This window comes from Magnolia sinica, chromosome 13 (genome assembly GCF_029962835.1).
Source record: "Magnolia sinica isolate HGM2019 chromosome 13, MsV1, whole genome shotgun sequence".
NCBI lineage: Eukaryota > Viridiplantae > Streptophyta > Magnoliopsida > Magnoliales > Magnoliaceae > Magnolia > Magnolia sinica.
Window position 1 is genome coordinate 43,147,652 of NC_080585.1, and position 18,166 is coordinate 43,165,817.

General features: G+C 40.1%; 1 protein-coding gene across 1 annotated transcript in view; it reads right to left on the bottom strand.

The window, feature by feature from the left end:
- Window positions 1–18,166, bottom strand: part of LOC131223681 (cytosolic endo-beta-N-acetylglucosaminidase 1-like) — an 86,115-nt gene that overhangs the window by 11,688 nt on the left and 56,261 nt on the right. The window contains exons 7-9 of the mRNA XM_058219145.1: window positions 12,852–12,933; window positions 11,426–11,506; window positions 715–770 (exon numbers count right to left, since the gene is read on the bottom strand). Coding sequence (XP_058075128.1) covers window positions 715–770; window positions 11,426–11,506; window positions 12,852–12,933 — 219 coding nt within the window. The remainder of the gene's footprint in view (window positions 1–714; window positions 771–11,425; window positions 11,507–12,851; window positions 12,934–18,166) is intronic.

The window sequence follows — 18,166 nt, forward strand, 5'->3', positions numbered from 1 at the left end:
TTATTCTCGAAATACTTTTGTATCTCGGACACTATCATGTTGACTTGCTTGGTTCTCTGGATGATAGATAATCCACTACCGAATATGATGCAACTATCAAAGGTAAACTAGTCACTTGTGAGAGCGAAAACACACATTGAAGAACTTCGCTGAGAAATGGCTTACACAGCATGCAAACTGACATATTGAAGAACTTCATGGAGTTTCAACAAGGCTCAGTGATGATATCTGAAATTAATCAAGATGCAATTCATATGTCCACCATTTTCTGTTCCACAATGGACTAAAAACACTGAAAGGGATTGCATTTTGTCAGGGAGTAAGATGCATATAGCACTACCAGAAAATCATTAGGAGATATCATTTACTAAACATTGCACGTGACATGCGCATGATAGATAATGCTCCAACATGAGGTAAGTGTTGTACAATGTTTGTATGTAGAAAGTGTGTTCAAACATACATGTTATTGAGTGAGTGAGTTTGTCTTAGGGAAATAAATTCTTTCATATATAAAGTATTGTAGATATATAATAAAATCAAGAAAGGCCTTCAAAGGGCTCATCTTTTTACCTTCCAAGATTTCTCTTCTTCAACTATCTCAAAAACAAGAATGATTGGATCAGTTCCCACAATTACTGCCTATGAACCACTTGATAAGGAACAAACACCATACATCGTATATTGAAAGAGAGACAATATGCGAGAACTTACTTGACGAAGACCTGAATAGTACTTTGACTAGGATCAAAGGAACCACCAAGGACAGGCTGTCACAAATAAATGCAAAAATAAGGTTTACAAAAGTTGCTTGAGCATTGGCTAATAACTTACAACAATTGAAATTTGTTTAATGAAGTATAAAGAAATATAAAAAGATAAGGAGACGGAATTCTAGATCCTTCAAAGAAAAGAGGGCATGTTAGTGAACAACTGAAAGAAAGATCAACAACATTACAAGATCATATTTATGACTAATAAAGGGATGTAGTAATACCATATAGAATAACAGCTGTCATACTTTGTCATGATGTGAATCCAGTTAAAAGGTGCAAACATAATATTCAAAAATATATCGATTATGAAGATCAATTCCACCATTTAAGGTCAAAATAGATCTTCAATCCACCCCAACACCACTGGAGTATTGAATCCCATTGCAAGAAAAAAAAAAAGAAGAAGAAGAGAAACTAAGCCAAATGTCCATTCAATCAAAAGAGTCATCATTTCTAACATCCCATTGATGGCTTTGTAGCCATATACAAGTTTTAGAGTCTGAATTAGAAGAAACCTAATCTAAAAGCATATTGGCTCATTTACATAGCTTTCCTAAAATATCTCAAACTAACCCACAAGTTGTATTAAAAGCAACAAGAACAGATAAATAAAGAAAACTAACCTAAACTTCAAATGCAATTAAATACTCCTAATAATGGTATGGCCTGATGAGCTGTGTCATTTGTATAAAAACCCTTTTCATCGGTTTGGATAGAATGGCAAAAAAGGTCATCCATTTTGTACAGAAAACCCAAGGAACTGCAAGATGGGACTTGGGGGGCCCACCGTCGAATCAATCATTGATTAAGGCCATCTGATTGGATCTGTGGGCTCGAAAGTCAAATCAGGTCATTGACTTTTTCCTAGTGGCAACCAAACTTATATTAAAAGAAAGAGGGGGAAAAAAAGGATGACCATGAATCATCCAATTAATACAAAGGAATAGAAACCACCAAAGAGATACGAAGCCCAGGAAAATCTGCAAACACCTTGGTCGACCTAGCCCAATCAACTACCAGGGCCTTCGCCTTTCGGACAAGGAACAATCACCACTGGCGAGGACGACTTGCTTCTGAATGTTTTGTTGCTATGCTCCTACCATATTACCCTCAAAATGGCAACAAAAGAAAGCCACCAAAGGATAGTCCTCTTATCATTTACAAGCTTGCGAAGCTGCCACGCCTAGAAAGGTCCCCTATAGAGCACAAAATATGCCAAACAACTTCAAACTGCCTAAAGAGGTAACACCACACTTCTTGGGCCAAGGAGCATTGCATATAAAATTGATTGACTGTTTCTGCATACCGCAAACATATGAGACAACCATTAAGGATGTTAATCTGCCTTTGTCTAAGGCTATCAATTGTGAGGACTTCTTTCTTCCCAACAAGCCATGTGAAAGCTAAAACATGAGGCGGACGCATGAATTTCCATACAAGGTGAATTAAATCGCAGATCCTAGATGATTCCGCATTCCGAAAACACACAAGACAACCATTAGGGATGTTAATCAGCCTTTGTCTAAGGCTCTCAATAGTGAGGCATTTGTTCTTCCCAACAAGCCATGTGAAAGCTAAAACATGAGGCGGACACATGAATTTCCATATAGAGTGAATTAAATCCTAGATTCTAGCTGAAGAATAAATAGCAATGGCTTCATAGAAAGATTTGACCGAGAAACGGCCTGACTTCACAAGATTGCACACCCACTTATCACTCTAAAAAATACATGACAAGCATTTCCATCAGCTTTACAAAGATAACAACCTCCTCATTAGAAAGATCCCAAAAGTCTAGGAGCCCACGCAATACCTCCTTGGAGTCATTGTTCGAAGAATCCCCAATATTATCAAAATATCCCCGATATTATCTATATCTCCAGCTCGGCGATACTGATAACACTCATAGCGATACCAATAATATTGGTACTACAAAAAATTCTAGGTGTCAGTGATGTATCGCTAAATATCGCCAATGTATCACCAACGTTTTTTATTGTGTAAATTCCAGGTGTCGCTTGTATTACCAATGTATCGATATCACCAATGTATCACCAATATTTTCAACTGTGTAAATTTCAAGTGTTGCTTGTATCGCTAGTGGATCAGTGATATTTCGATAATATCGCCAATGTATCAATATCACCAAAAATCTGTTTATTAAAAGAATGTCCATTTTAAATTATTTTTTTATGGGCGCATGGTTGTATATAGTGTTCAATTTGTCGATGATAATATCAATAGTATCGCAATATTATCGTTATCCTAACATGGGCGATATTGGATAGATGGGATAGATGAGATGGTTGGACTGATTTCTTAAGATGGCAAATGCCACCGTTTTCTTATGTGTGCATTCTTTTTTACAAATTTTTATTCCTAAATATACAAATGTCTATTTTAGCATCATTTTAGCATCTCCTGAAGTTTCACTGAAAAATCCCACCGTTTTCCCCTGTTTCCCAATGTTTCCCCACATTTCTGATTATTAGCGATATTATCAACAATATCGATATTGTTTCTATATCCCTAGTTAGTGAAGGTTGTAGCGATGCCGATACTTCGAACACTACTTTGTGTAACATTGCAAAATAAAAACTTCATCATCGAAGGCCACTCTAAAAAGATTGGGAAAGACCAAGAAAAGAGATTTGTCGCACACCATTTGTCCTTCCAAAACCAAATACGAGATCCATCCCGTGGGATGAATGGTAACTCCCTCTTCAAATGAGAAGATGACTTTCCAAAGATCCAACAACCTATACTGTTGGGATGATTGTTGCATGAACAAACCCCGTACGTCCAGGTCATACATGTTATCACCCTTCTCTAAAGGCTATCCTCCCCCTTAAATCTCCATGACCATTTCCCCGAGATGGCCCCATTCATACACTTCAAGCTCCTAATCCCTAAACCACCAAATTCCTCCAATTTACAAACCTCATCCTAGCTAACCATGTGGAAATGGTTGGCATTCTTGCCAGGCATATCCCAAACCCTAATCAAAGCCTTCACATTAGATAAAAAACCCAAATTATCCTCAGTGATAGGCCCATTAATAGTAGAAAGGCTTTTGCAACACTACCATTCATACTAGATGGGCCTAGCTCATGGATCAAATGAGATGAATCACCGTTGTCCAGAACAGGCACGCTAGCTTGAATTGCAATCCTCAAAGATCTACCATTCATCTCTACACTAGTGATCTCTCCATCAGAGAAATATTAGCTTGGTGTTTTGCACTAGAACTACATTATGGAAATCGTATTGTTTATTTCATTGGGAATAATCGAAATATATAGAAGAGGTGGGAGATTTGTAGAATATCTTAACACATGTATGAATCCACCCATATAACTATCGGTAGTATACTAGTATGTACAATTGTTCAAAATTTTCCAAAATTTTATCAAATTAGATAGAATGAGTACTAGCATTATGTTAGAGAGTATCTTCATTGATATCATTCTACTATGACCTAGGCATAATATTGTTGGCTGGGGGAACAACAATACTATGCCCAGCCCCATCGAGATGCAGATGATGATTTTGAGCCACTGCGCAACTCTATGTGGGTTTGAGCCACAGCCACACACATTCTTCACAAGCAATGTTGTCAAAATAGTTATCGTATCACAAATTGTAATAGAGATTGAATCGTATCATAAATCATAAGATTTTTTATGATTTTCTTAAAAATGTGAAAAATATAAATAAATCAGAAAAAATAAAAACTTAGCGATCATCCTTTCGCCATCTAAGTAATAGCATGTCATGATAGTGACATGGTGTTAAAGGATTCTTATCTTTCCCTCTTTTTTTTTTCTTTCAAAAACATACAAGGATCGTTTAATAATTAATGTTCTTGTTACCTTTCTTGAACATAGAATCACATTGGAAAAGTAGCATTTGATTCTGTAGACCGACAAAAAATGATAATTTGATTTCTAACCATCATTTCACAATACATATAAGTCAACATGATCATAACCATCTATAAAAACATTTCAGATAATTCATACATCAATTGTTGTTTTTTGAGAAGAAATAATTCTCTTATTCATCAATGATAAATGTACAGCCTGTATAAAATGGAAGGAAGAGAAGTTCCTTTCACTATATTCGGTAACAAGATACTAATTACCACAAAATCAAGGAACTAGCCAAATACAAATATAGGAAGCTACAAAATAGGAAAGAAACTAATAGAGATATCAAGAATTTTCCAAAATCTCTTTTTTCCTAAATTAACATAGTCAACTAATAATAAAATCAGAATTGCTGCAGCGGTATCCCTGAAAATCAGGGATCGGGTATTTCCACACTCCCCCTCAAGCTAGGCGTAAATGTTAATCAAACCAAGCTTGGTACTCAAATCTTCAAAATTCTTCCTTGGTAGAGCTTTAGTGAGGATATCTGCTATTTGCTAACTTGTTGGCGTGTATAGCAGACTAACTGTCCCATTTTCTATCTTCTCCTTCATGAAGTGGCGATCTATCTCCACATGTTTTGTCCTGTCGTGATGCACCGGATTCTTTGCAATGTTAATAGTTGACTGATTGTCACAAAATACCTTCATTGGTTCAGAAGTGATGATTCCTAGTTCCCTCATTAGTCTTTCCAGCCATATTCCCTCACAAATTCCGAGTGCCATAGCTCTGAACTCCGCTTTTGCACTACTCCGAGAAACTACTGGTTGTTTCTTACTTTGCCATGTTACTAGGTTTCCCCACACATACGTACAATAACTAGATGTTGACCTTCGGTCAGTTATTGATCCGGCCCAGTCAGCATCAGCGAACACTTCAATATCTTTCCTTGTGTTTTTCCTAAAGTACAAGCCTTTACCTGGTGTCATTTTAAGGTACCTCAGTATCCGATTGACAGCTTCCATATGTTCTTCAGTTGGATCGTTCATGAATTGATTGACTACACTAACCGAGAACCCAATATCAGGTCTAGTGTGCGAGAGATAAATCAGCTTCCCAACAAGTCTTTGATATCTGCCTTTGTCCACTGGAACACTGCCCTTATTAGCTCCAAGCTTAGTACTTGAGTCCATAGGTGTTTCAGCTGGTTTGCACCTAAGCATTCCTGTCTCTTTAAGAAGATCTAGTACATACTTCCATTGTGACACTGAAATTCCCTTTCTTGACCAGGCTACTTCCATTCCAAGGAAGTATTTTAGGCTCCCAAGATCCTTGGTTTCAAATTCCTTGGCAAGTAAGGTTTTGAGCTTGATCAGTTCGTCTTCATAATCACTTGTTAAGATGATGTCATCTACATACACAATGAGAATTGCCAATTTTCCTTCGGTTGAGTGTTTGATAAACAAAGTGTGATCTGCTTGACACTAAGAATACCCATACTTCTTCACTGTTTTGTTGAACCTATCAAACCAAGCTCTTGCGGATTGCTTCAATCCATAAAGGGATTTCTTGAGCTTACATACCTTATTCACAGTTGCCTGTGTTTCAAAGCCAGGAGGAATGTCCATGTAGACTTCTTCTGTAAGGTCTCCATTGAGAAAGGCGCTCTTAACATCAAGTTGGTGAAGAGGCCAGTCAAGATTGGCAGCCAATGATAGTAGTACCCGAATAGTGTTTAATTTGGCTACTAGAGCAAACGTCTCTTGGTAGTCGATGCCATAGGATTGAGTGAACCCTTTTGCAACCAGTCGCGCTTTAAATCTGTCCATGCTTCCATCAGCCTTGTATTTGACGGTGAATATCCATTTACATCCTACTGGATGTTTCCCACTCGGTAGGTCTGAAATCTCCCAAGTTCCATTTTTTCTTTAGTGCCTACATTTCTTCCCATACTGCAGTCTTCCATTCCGGAATTGAAATGGCTTCTTGAATGGAGTTAGGAACCTGCACTTTGTTCAGATTTGCCACAAATGTTTGGAAGCTAGGTGACAACCCTTTATAAGAGACAAAGTCGTAGATTGGATGACTGGTACATGACCTCCTACCTTTCCTTAAAGCAATCAGACAATCAAGGTCATTAGCAGTAGACTCATTAGTGATGAATTCAGAGCTAGTGTTACCTGGTGAAGTTTCATGTGTTCTTGCATTAGGGTCAGATTCTTGACTTTGCTCAGGAGGTGCTTATTGTTCTATGATGCAAGCGACACTTGGAATTTACACAGTAAAAAATATTAGCGATATCGATACATTGGCGATACTTAGCGATATGGCTAATACTTCTGATACTACCAGCGTTAGCGGTATCACCAAGCTGGAGATATAGATAATATCGGGCATATTATCGATAGTATCAGGGATACTCCGAACCATGCCTCATTGCATCTTCAAGATTATTGTAATTTTACGGTAAAACAAATAAAATCCAAGCTCTCTCTAGAATGGGAACCTGATTTCTCAAATAAAAATAGGGTACACATTTTCAGTGACAAAATAGATGGCCTATATAACCATTGATCTGTTACTGCAATAAATATATGATGAATTAATTGGTAAATGGGAAGAGAATAGTTGTCTATTAAAAACATCAAGGAAAGTTTGCATGGATGCATTAGTTATATCCTTAAGATTCTCCAATTACAATGAAGTTTTCATCTAATTATTGGTATTTTTCCTATGAACCGTATTCATCTAATTATCGACGAATCAGTATTGATTCTTTATCGCACTACCTTTTATGAGATGATTCATAATGGACCATACATATTGGAATCATATACCATTCTCGTTCCCTTGTTCAAATCAAAGACAATGCAACCCTGCTGCAGGCCCAACGTTTGAGGAGGTTAGTGCTGCTGTGAAGTCTATGCCCACTGACGGCGCACCAGGCCCTGATGGATTCTCAACAGCACTCTTCTCTAGCTGCTGGGAGATCGTTGGTCCCGATATCCATCAGGCAGTGGTCTCTCTCTTCAACGGAGATAACATGCCTAGAGCATACACCACGTCGCTTATTTGCCTCATCCCAAAATCCCCAAATTCAAATAAGTTCTCTGATTTTCGTCCCATTAGCTTATGTAATTGCGTTTACAAGATTTTCTCCAAAGTCATTTCCAACAGGCTGAACTCACAACTTCCCAAGCTTATCTCGCCGGAACAAGGGGCCTTTCTAAGAGGCCGATCTATCTCAGAAAGCATAGCTCTCGCCCAAGAAGTGTTCAGGGACATCAGCAACAAGGTCAGAGGTGGGAATGTGGTTCTCAAGCTGGATTTGGAGAAAGCATACGACCGAGTGGAGTGGAGCTTCCTGACAGGGGTGTTGAGAAAATTCGGCTTCAGTGAGCAGTGGATTCAACTCGTTAAGAATTGTTGGTTCTTAGTTTTGATTAATGGAGAAATTGTGGTTTCTTCAAGTCGTCTCGTGGTCTACGTCAAGGGGACCTGATTTCTCCTAGCCTATTCATCCTCCTGGCTGAAGCTCTAAGTAGAAGCTTTAGGAGGCTAGCCGAGAGAGGTTTCTACAATCCATTCCAAATGAGACAAGATTGCCCCCTCATCTCCCACCTTTTATATGCAGACGATACAATACTTTTCTTGAATGGTTCGATTAGTTCTCTCAAGGTGGTCAACACCTTCCTGAAAGAATTTGAAGCTAGGACAGGGCAAAAGATCAACAAGCACAAAAGCAAACTTATTGTCCCTGCCAATATGTCCGTCCTCAGATCTAGTCAAATGGCCAGAACTCTTGGCATCCAAATGTCCCAAACCCCGCTGATCTACCTTGGAGTTTCGATCTTCTCAGGGTGTTCCAAGGCAGCCTATTTTCAGCCCCTTTTGGGGAAAATTCGGCAGAGAATTCAAGGCTGAGCTGCCAAATATCTTTCCCAAGCTGGCAGGCTCACTCTGATTAACCATGTCCTCGCTAGCATCCCAATCCATACGCTAGCCACTGCTGACGTCCCAGCTAAACTGCTGCACGAGCTTGAGAGAGCTAGCTCAGACTTTCTTTGGGGTAAAAACGACGCTCGCAAGAAGCTGCACTGGGTGTCTTGGAGCTGATTGTCCGTGCCTAAACTTGAAGGGGGCCTTGGCTGTAAGAAGATTAAAGAGGTGCTTCTGAGTCTCAAGTTGAAGCTCACCTGGGTGATTAGGTCCAGCAGCCCGGATAGCTTATGGGCCAACTTGATCAGATCCAAATATGCCACCCACTTGAGGTCCACTCCCCTTACCCACGCTACCCCTACCCCATCCCCTTTTTGGAAGAAAATTAGGTCCCTCCTCCCTTTCATCGACAACAACTCCAGGTGGCTCATCGGCCAGGGAGAGTCCAGCTTCTGGCAGCAGGATTGGTCAGGGCTTGGCCCTTTACAGGACCTTAGTAGGGGGCCCATTCCTACAGAATTTTTGGAGCTTAAAGCGCTGGATATTTTGGGTCCGGAGGGAATTAAACATCCCAACCCCATCCATGGCCTACTTCCGTCGAAAGGGTGGAATCACATCAGCTCCGAAGGCTTCTGCTCATCCGAAGGGGCTGATAGGTGCCTTTGGACTGCATCGTCCTCCGGTAAATTAGATGTAAAGTCAGCCTGGGATATCAGCAGGGTTGTTTCCAGTAGAAAATCCCGGGCCAAATGGGTTTGGCACTCGAAGCTTCCCCCGAAAATCTCTCTGTTTGCTTAGAGGGCCCTTCATGGGGTTATCCTGGTTGATGCTCGAGTCAAGGATAAAGGGATCTGCCTGGCATCCTGATGCGACTGCTGCCTCCCTTATGTTATTCTGCAACTGGCAGAGGAAACGGTGGACCACCTTCTAGCTTCTGGGGGCCTCGCCAAGGAGGTTTGGTCCTATTTCGCAGCTCATTTTCACATTCCCCCTCAGCCTATTCATTCCATGAATACTACCGCGCTCCATTGGTGGAGAACGGTTGGTTCTTCCAATGCTTTCATCTCGCTCCGTGGCCTCCTCCGCTACCTCATTGTTTGGGAAATATGGATTGCAAGGAACAACTCCAGGTTCGACGACAGGCTTGTCAGTGGGGCCCGCACCATCAGTTAGGCCACCCGTTGGTTGCATCTCATCGGTCCTTCTCTCCCAGTCAAATCCTACGGCCAATACACTCTGTAGCAGCTCCGAATCAGGTGTGTCCCCTATTTTTCCAGCAAGCCCGAGGTAGTCAAATGTTTCAGGTCTGAAGCGGGCCGGGTTAAAATCAATGTTGATGGTTCGGCCCAGGGTAACTCGGGCCCCTCTGGTGGTGGAGGGATATGCAGAGACAGCAATGGAGATTTTCTTTTTGCATTTGCCGCGAATTATGGCATAGGCACTAACTTCATGGCAGAAACCACCACCTTTGTCAATGGGCTGGACATGGCTATCTCTAAGGGCTTCTCTGCCATTGATATGGTTAGTGATTCAAGGTGCCTGGTGGATCTCCTGAACAACAATGGCTCCTCGGGTTGGAGTTATTAGTATTTGTGGACCGAATTATCCCGCCTCAGGAGGCGGGCCTCCCTTAGAATTTCTTTCTCGCCAAGGGAAGCTAATGGCGTCGCAGATGGCCTGGCTAAGTTTGGGAGTGCTTCCCAGGGCTAGACCGAGATCTTGACAGTAGTTGATCTTTCGTTCCCCGCCAAGGGCGCCTTTTTTCTGAACAAGGTGGGATTAGGAGCCATCCGATTTGGTAGAGGTAAATAGCTCTCCTGTTTCCCTTCTTGTAAGTAAGTGTGAGTGCTTCGATAGGATAGGTGCTGCTCTTGATTTTGGCGAGGCCCACCCGAATCTTTTGTAATCTCCTCCGATGAATATATATGTTCTCAAAGATATATATATATATATATATACCATTCTCCTTCTCTCTTTCTCTCGCCCTTCCATTTACCCACATCCCTCTATTTTCGCTTTGTACACCATGGCATCAAAACTTCAAGTATTTTCCAAATTCCCATAAAGAACAAAGACTGCAGCTTTATGTGCATGTTCCTTATGCATATGACCCATGAGCACTTGTTAATGTGTAACTGCTAATATTTTTAATGTCGCAGGTCAGTCATATGAAAATATCCAGGAGTATGCCGATTTATCAAGATATTTGTGATGCTACTCCAATATCGTGTGATATCTGTGATTTTTTGCCAATATATCGTTGATGTTGGGGCTATATTTGCAATATTTTGACTGAAACCAGCATAAATCAAAACAAAACAGAAAAGACAGTTTCTTGTCCAAGTTTTTTGGGGATTCTCCTTACAATCGTTTATATATATATATATATATATCAGCTTGAGTTGTTTCCACATCGAGACATGAATTTGGTAGAGAAGCCGTGATCTGAGAGGATTTTGATAGTTTTGTACGACAGCACATCCTTGGACGTTGAAACATAGTTTTGTTCAACAGAACATCGTTTCGTCCCCTAAACAATTGATAACTTTTGTGCATGGCTTTCTTTTGTCACGTTTTGAGTTCTAACTAGTGTGTAATCATGTGCATTTTAAAACCTCCTAAAGTTTCACTGAAAATTTTCACCAATTTCCTTGAGTTTCTCCAATGTTTCCCTCAAATTGAGATGCATTACATGATACATACAATATTTCCCATAAAATATTTCCGTATCCCAAGGGTGCTGTACATAGTGCAATACCGAAACTCAGAACACTACCCAGAAAAGAAAATCATCAAAATAAAAGAACTTAAAGAGATATTATAGATCTATTAGATGCAAACCTGAAATGCTTGGGAGGAAATGTTACACCAAGAATCAGCTGCTACTTCCAAGCCTTCAACATAGATATGATAACCATGACCCTGAAGAAAATTGATTACACTCTCCTGGTCATTAATAGTCCTAGGTTCCCTATTAAAATTTGATTAGCATAGAATGCTTAAAGAGATGCCTAACTTTATAAGGTTCCTTTTTTGGAGTTAGAAATAAATGGGCAACAGGTTACCATAAAATTTTGAAAGAAAGAAAGAAGATATGAAGTCAGCAATCATAGAAGCCCTGGGTTCATACTCATCAAATGCATGACAATATTTCATCTTCGTACTTTTGCCTTCACTCACAAGCGTTAGTTCCTTTAATTATCTTTCAAAATATGTGAAAATTATTGTTCCATGACTTTGCACTATAGTTTCATGAAGCGTGAAGAGAAGTGGCAACAAATCCAGGTATGGGAGCAATGAACTGTCTATTCAAATGTAAACAAGTATAAATAGGCAAGAAGTGGGAGTTGGAGTGGGAGTGGGAGTGAGAGTCCAAAGCGCAATTCAAAGTGAGAGCGGCACCTAGTTAGATGAATACTACAACTAAGTTTTCACATCCAACATTGTGAAAACTATATAATATATGGCCACCAGTTGCTACAATTACCACCAGCCAATTTGTTATGTGTATAGTTACCCATGATGACCAATTTGATTGCAATGCAAAAACATAAAGCAAACCATTGGCTGGTGAGTGAAGACCATAACTAACTAGTTGGTTCTCTCCATGGTTGACAATTTACTGTGAAATCATCATCATAGCCATGTCCAATTTTTTTGGGAATTGCTTCACAAATCACAGTGCTTAGTGGAATTGAGAAAGTCCATATTTTTTACAAATGCCGCACGTGTGTGCCTGATCCATTAATAAGGTGAGCTCCATCGGGTATGTGCCATAGACAAAATCAGGCCACTCAGTTATTCAGTGGACTACACATGTATGGTGACTATAGACTGCTGATCGATATTTTAACCTCCATTTTTCGATACACTTTTGGCCCACTTTATGACCATACCAACCTTATTATTTGGCCATGGGCATGGTAAACACAGAGTTAGGGCCACCAGATGAACCACCCAGATCTCGCACTCAGGTGCCACAATAGAAAGCATAGGAGCCTTCGTATCTTTTATAAGGAAGTAATCAGTAACATAAAACACTAGAAGTCTATCTGGTTGATCCCACAAATCGAATCTGGCTCTCATATGATTCCTTTGGGTGACAACAGCTGCTATAACAACCACTGCATCATAATGAAATATGATATCCACAACCAACAAATCATCATATCCAAGAGTAAAATTGTTGCCATTTTATATGAGAAGCATCTGCTGTCTTGTGTGCCACATTATAATACTTTAAGAAGTCAAGACAGCAATTACTAACCTGATCGAAGTTTGAATAGAATGGTAATGCTTTTGGATAGTTTTGTTGTATTCCCCAAGACTTCTCAACCAGTCCCCACCAACTGCATAATTCGAGTACAAGTCCTAGACGGTCAGCATGATAAAGCTCAAGAAATAGCAGTACGACTTAGACACAAGAGAACTTACAAAAACAAGAGCTTAGTTGTGTGATGCATGAGAAAGGAAAACTAACGAATATCAAAAGGCAGATTAGCAATCAAATAGTTCATCAAACATCAAAAGTTTTAGAATGTATTCAGAACTAACTGAAGATATTGAAACTTAAAGTTCATCGAGCTTTTGTGCTTATGAAAGCACACAGAGACAAATCAAGGTAGGTACTCGCAATCGCACAAGACACAACCAAGTCCAAACAAGAACAATTGAATTTTATGTGGAAAAATCCTTGCGGGAAAAAACCACGGGCACAAAGCGACAAGTAATGCATACTATGAAAGCAAAAATTACAAGAGATAGAGTGTTACTGATTCGAACAAGCCTTGAATCTACTTCACAAGCCCTACTATGCCCTTGAAACCTTAGGAACAAATTAGAATGTCATAAAACACCTCTATTCACCCAAATCCCAATTACACCTGATATATAAAGTATTGCAACCGGAATAGGAAACAAATCCCGCACTTTCGTAATTCTGTGCGTGCGCTTGATGGGAGCTTCAGTGGCATCGACATCCCATCGAAAACTTCGATGGCATCAAACACCTTCGATGACATCGAGTAGCAACACCAAACGTTCCAGCAACCAACATGGATTTTCCGAAATTTTCCAATGGCATCAACGTCTGCTCGATGGAATCGAGTGGTCTGTCAATGGCATCAACAGACCCTGTTATTGACAGATTTAAGACATCAACAACAATCTCCATCATGTCTTCAATCTCTATTCATCATAGCTCCTTATTAATCGTCATATCTAATTCCGCCTTCCATCTGATGCAGGACATGAAATTCAAATATGATGTGCAAGATTTCAGGCTTAAGATCACGTCAGTTCAGAAACAATTACACAAATTCGATATCCCACATAAAAGTCCAAACATTCAATTAAAGGGGAATCTGCACGGGTCCAGGCCTACACAGGCTAGGACTGGATCAATAAAATTATGGACCAAACGATGCTCAAAGGGAAATAGAAATCAACCACACGCATAAGAATCAGTCCCTACTCCAAGGGATTCCCCAATTTCAATTCAAAGAACCCTAGGGTGAGAAAATAGGTAAATCAATTAGGGATAATGTAATCTAGGGTTAGGGTTTATGAAATTAGGTATAAAAAGAGGAAAATAAAAGGAAATCTGAACCTGAGACAGCCCTTGCGTGTGGACAGTGGGCTAGGTACGGACGCACGTGCGCTCAAGGGTGGCCGCACGTGTGGTGGGGGGCCGAATCCCCAAACTAACTCCTTAGCCCTGGTCGGCTAGGGAAGGACTTCCAACCCTCCAAATATTGTGGCGATCCGACGTGCAGTCGGGGCGTGGTACTCCGTCGAAGTTTTAGCCCTCCTGCAGGTCCAAATTCTGGAAACTGGCTGTAGGGGGACGAACAGCTACAAAACTGAGGGATTCAAAGCAAGGATGATAGTAGAAGGTGAGAGATATGAATGGGAGGGGATAGGGGCGATGGGGATAGATGTGGCTTCGCACCATAGTAGTTAGCCCTTCGAAAAGGAAAGGCTTCGCACCCACTTGAATTTTTCCACAACTCAGAAACTCAGAGAGTAGAAAAAAACTTGCAGGAATTTTTATTAAACTTGAATGAATCAAAAGAACTACAAGGGGTGCCTATTTATAGGGAAAACCCTATACCCCAAAACTCGCGCCATGTGTGCAACCTATTACTTGGCGATGAAGTAAACTAAAATAAAAACCAATCAAAGAAATCTAATGCGTTCATGATCTTCTAAATAATATAAATAAGCAAAACCTAAAGTATGAACTTAATCTGACTAGTGGGTCACGATCATGAGATCCCATGATGGGCTTTTCGTGACTATCGGGCCCACTCTTTGAATCAAAACTTCGTCTTCTAACTAGGAGATCCTCCGTGGACGTCGTCATCGAGCCAGATCGACGATGGGGCCCTCCTTCGTGCGTACATGCATAGAGGGCGGTGTGTGCGCGCGTGTGCGCATGATGTCCCCATCACTATCATAGCTCTACTATCACTTCTCATGCACACTCTGTCTTCCATTTACACATTTTCCAAGCCCAAAGAAGTTGTACAAAACTTTAACTTCTCTATGGGAACCACCTTACTAAGAATGCCAACGGATTAACGCTCGTGTGAATCTTCTCTAGAGTCACGCCTCCTTCCTCAAGCACCAGTCGGATAAAATGGTGATGCACATCAACATGTTTAGTACGTGAGTGATAAACAAAATTCTTAGCCAAATTGATCGCACTTTCGTTGTCATAATTGACCGGCACAGCCTCCTGCTAAGCCTTAATTGATTTATCATTCCTCTAAACCAAACACCTTCCTTTAATGCTTCTATCATTGCCATATACTCAGCTTTGGTCGTGGAAAGAGCCACCACAGACTGAATCTTCGACATCCAACTGATCGCTCCACCCACTAACACAAACGAGTAACCGGAATATATCAGAATCCACATAGCCTACTAACTTGTCCCCTGATTTTTAAATGATAAGACAGTCCTACGTACCTCGAATATATCGAAGTAGTCATTTCACTACCTCCCGATGTTGCTTCCCGGGGTTAGACATGTATTTGCTAACAACACCCACCGCATGTGAAATATCTAGTCTTGTATAGACCATGGCATACATCAATTTGCCAACTACACTCGAATAAAGCAAACAAGACAAATCCTGCTTTTCTTCATCTATTTCAGAACACTGTTTAAAAGAAAGCTTAAAATGAGTCGTGTGGGGAACGCTGACCGGCTTTACCTTGTCCATCCCATATTTCTTCAATACCTTCTCAAGGTATTTGGCCTGAGATAACCATAGCCTGCTCCTCTTCCTGAAAAGTATATCAATCTCAGACATTTTATGACTGGCGATAAGCAACTCATCAACATACAATACCAAAATAATGAACTTCTCATCACTTAGTGTCTTATAATAAATACATTGATCATACTCACTCCTGGTAAACTTTTGACTCACCATGAAAGAATCAAAATTCTTGTAACACTGCCCAGGCATCTGTTTCAGGCCGTACAATTACTATTTTAAACTGCAAACCTTGTTTCTCTACCCCTTGTGTTTCGAAACCTTCTAGTTCATGTAAATTTGTTCTTTCAATTCCCCATGCAGGAAGGTAGTCTTCACATCCATTTGTTCTAGCTCGAGATCGTATTGAGCAACTAGCGTCAACATAAATTTGATAGATACTTACTTCGCCATTGGCGCAAATATGTCAGTAAAGTCGACACCTTCTCTCTGAGCATATCCCTTCGCTACCAACATTGCCTTGTATTATCATGTTTCTTCTTAAAGATCCACTTGCATCTGATCGCTTTACGACTGACAGGAAGCTCCATTAGCTCCCACGTCTCATTCTTGTACAAGGAGTCAATCTCATCATTCATCGCTGTTTTCCGCTTTTCAGCATCTACATCATCAAGAGCTTCCTGAAAAGTAAACGGATCCCCCTCGAACATAATGAGGGCAAATGTGACATTTGAGTCATCCATATATCTCGTCGGTAACCTACAATCCCTTGGCGGATTCATTCTCACATTTGGCTGCTCCACCTGCTCCTGTACTTGTGTTTGCATCTCAATATCATCTAATGTCTCATCTCTGTCTAACTGAACGTCCACAACTAACTTTTCCGCTTCCTTGTGTTCATCCTTACGGAACAAGGATCCTTCATCGAATTTGACGTCACAATTAAGGATGATTTTCTGTGTAACCCAGTCATATTGCCTGTATACCTTCACACCACCAACATAGCCAACAAAGATGTATTTTTTAGCCATTTGGTCCAACTTATCTCTCTCAACTAATGGTATGAAGAGTAAGCGTCGCAACCAAATACACGTAATCCCGAATAGTCTACCTGTTGACCACTCCACACGTCCTCTAGAATTTTACATTCAATGGCCATATAAGGGGATCGATTCACCAAGTAACAAGTTGTGTTAATGGCCTCAGCCCACAATTCCTTGCCCAACCCAGCATTACTGATCATGCATCGGGCCCTCCCCAAAAGAGTGCAATTTATCCACTCAAAAGCTTCAATTTGGAAAGTCTTCGGACAACCTCTTATCATGCCCAAAGGTATAAAGGAGATTAACCCATGGTAGAAATCTTGCTTAAGAGTAGTGATGCCATTGTTAGATATGTTGAACTCTTGTTGTCGAGCTTTATTCTCAATTTTTCTTTACATGGGGAAAAGGAAACATTTGAAAGAGAGAATGAGCCACAAGGAAACACTAAGGGGCAAACTTGTTGATCCGATCAACAGAAAGTCGGCAGACCTAAAGAGAGTGTGTGCAATATGTTGAAATAGGGATAGGATCTCTTCCCTCTTCACGACTGTAAACACCTTAAAGAGGTGGATCTGAGAAAAGATATGAGAGGCTCTTCAAGGACTATCTATGAGACCACGTACCTAGCATATGCGACATATATGCCATTAAAAGTTTTTCCTTGGGATGTTCATTTGCAAGAGGCTCACAATTATACCTCGTTTCAACACTTAGGTCTTGGCATCGATCCCTAGTGGGGGTGGCTAACAGTGTAGTGTCAATTGACAGTGGGGTGTACTAAATAAATAAATAAAGAGGCTCACAATGATCTGGTAGCTATGCAAGCAATGTTCACTGCATCGTTATCGTGTTACGTATCTCACCCTTAGCATACAAATACGTATCAGTTATAGCACGGGATATATCGTTTGGAAACATGGGAAAACATTGGGAAATTGATCGAATTTTTCAATGAAATTTCAAGGACTCTTAAAAAAGACATTAATACACACTTTTAAATCATAACATTAGAAGAAGAAAAAAAAAAGTGCACATAATAGGTTTCCTTTCTATAGGGTCCTAAGCTATGCATTGTATGACTGAACTGATGCAGCTATATTCAAAGTGAATTCATAACATTTATAAATGTAAGAAGAAATTTATGGAAACACAACCAATATATTCAAAAGCAAAAGAAGTAGAAATTTTGGTAAAAAATATTTTGAAATATTTTTTTATTATTTCTTAATTAAAAATCATTTTTATCAACAAATCAGAAAAACTAAATGAATCAGTAGATCAATCCTCATACATGTTTGATTTCGTGTTTGGAGT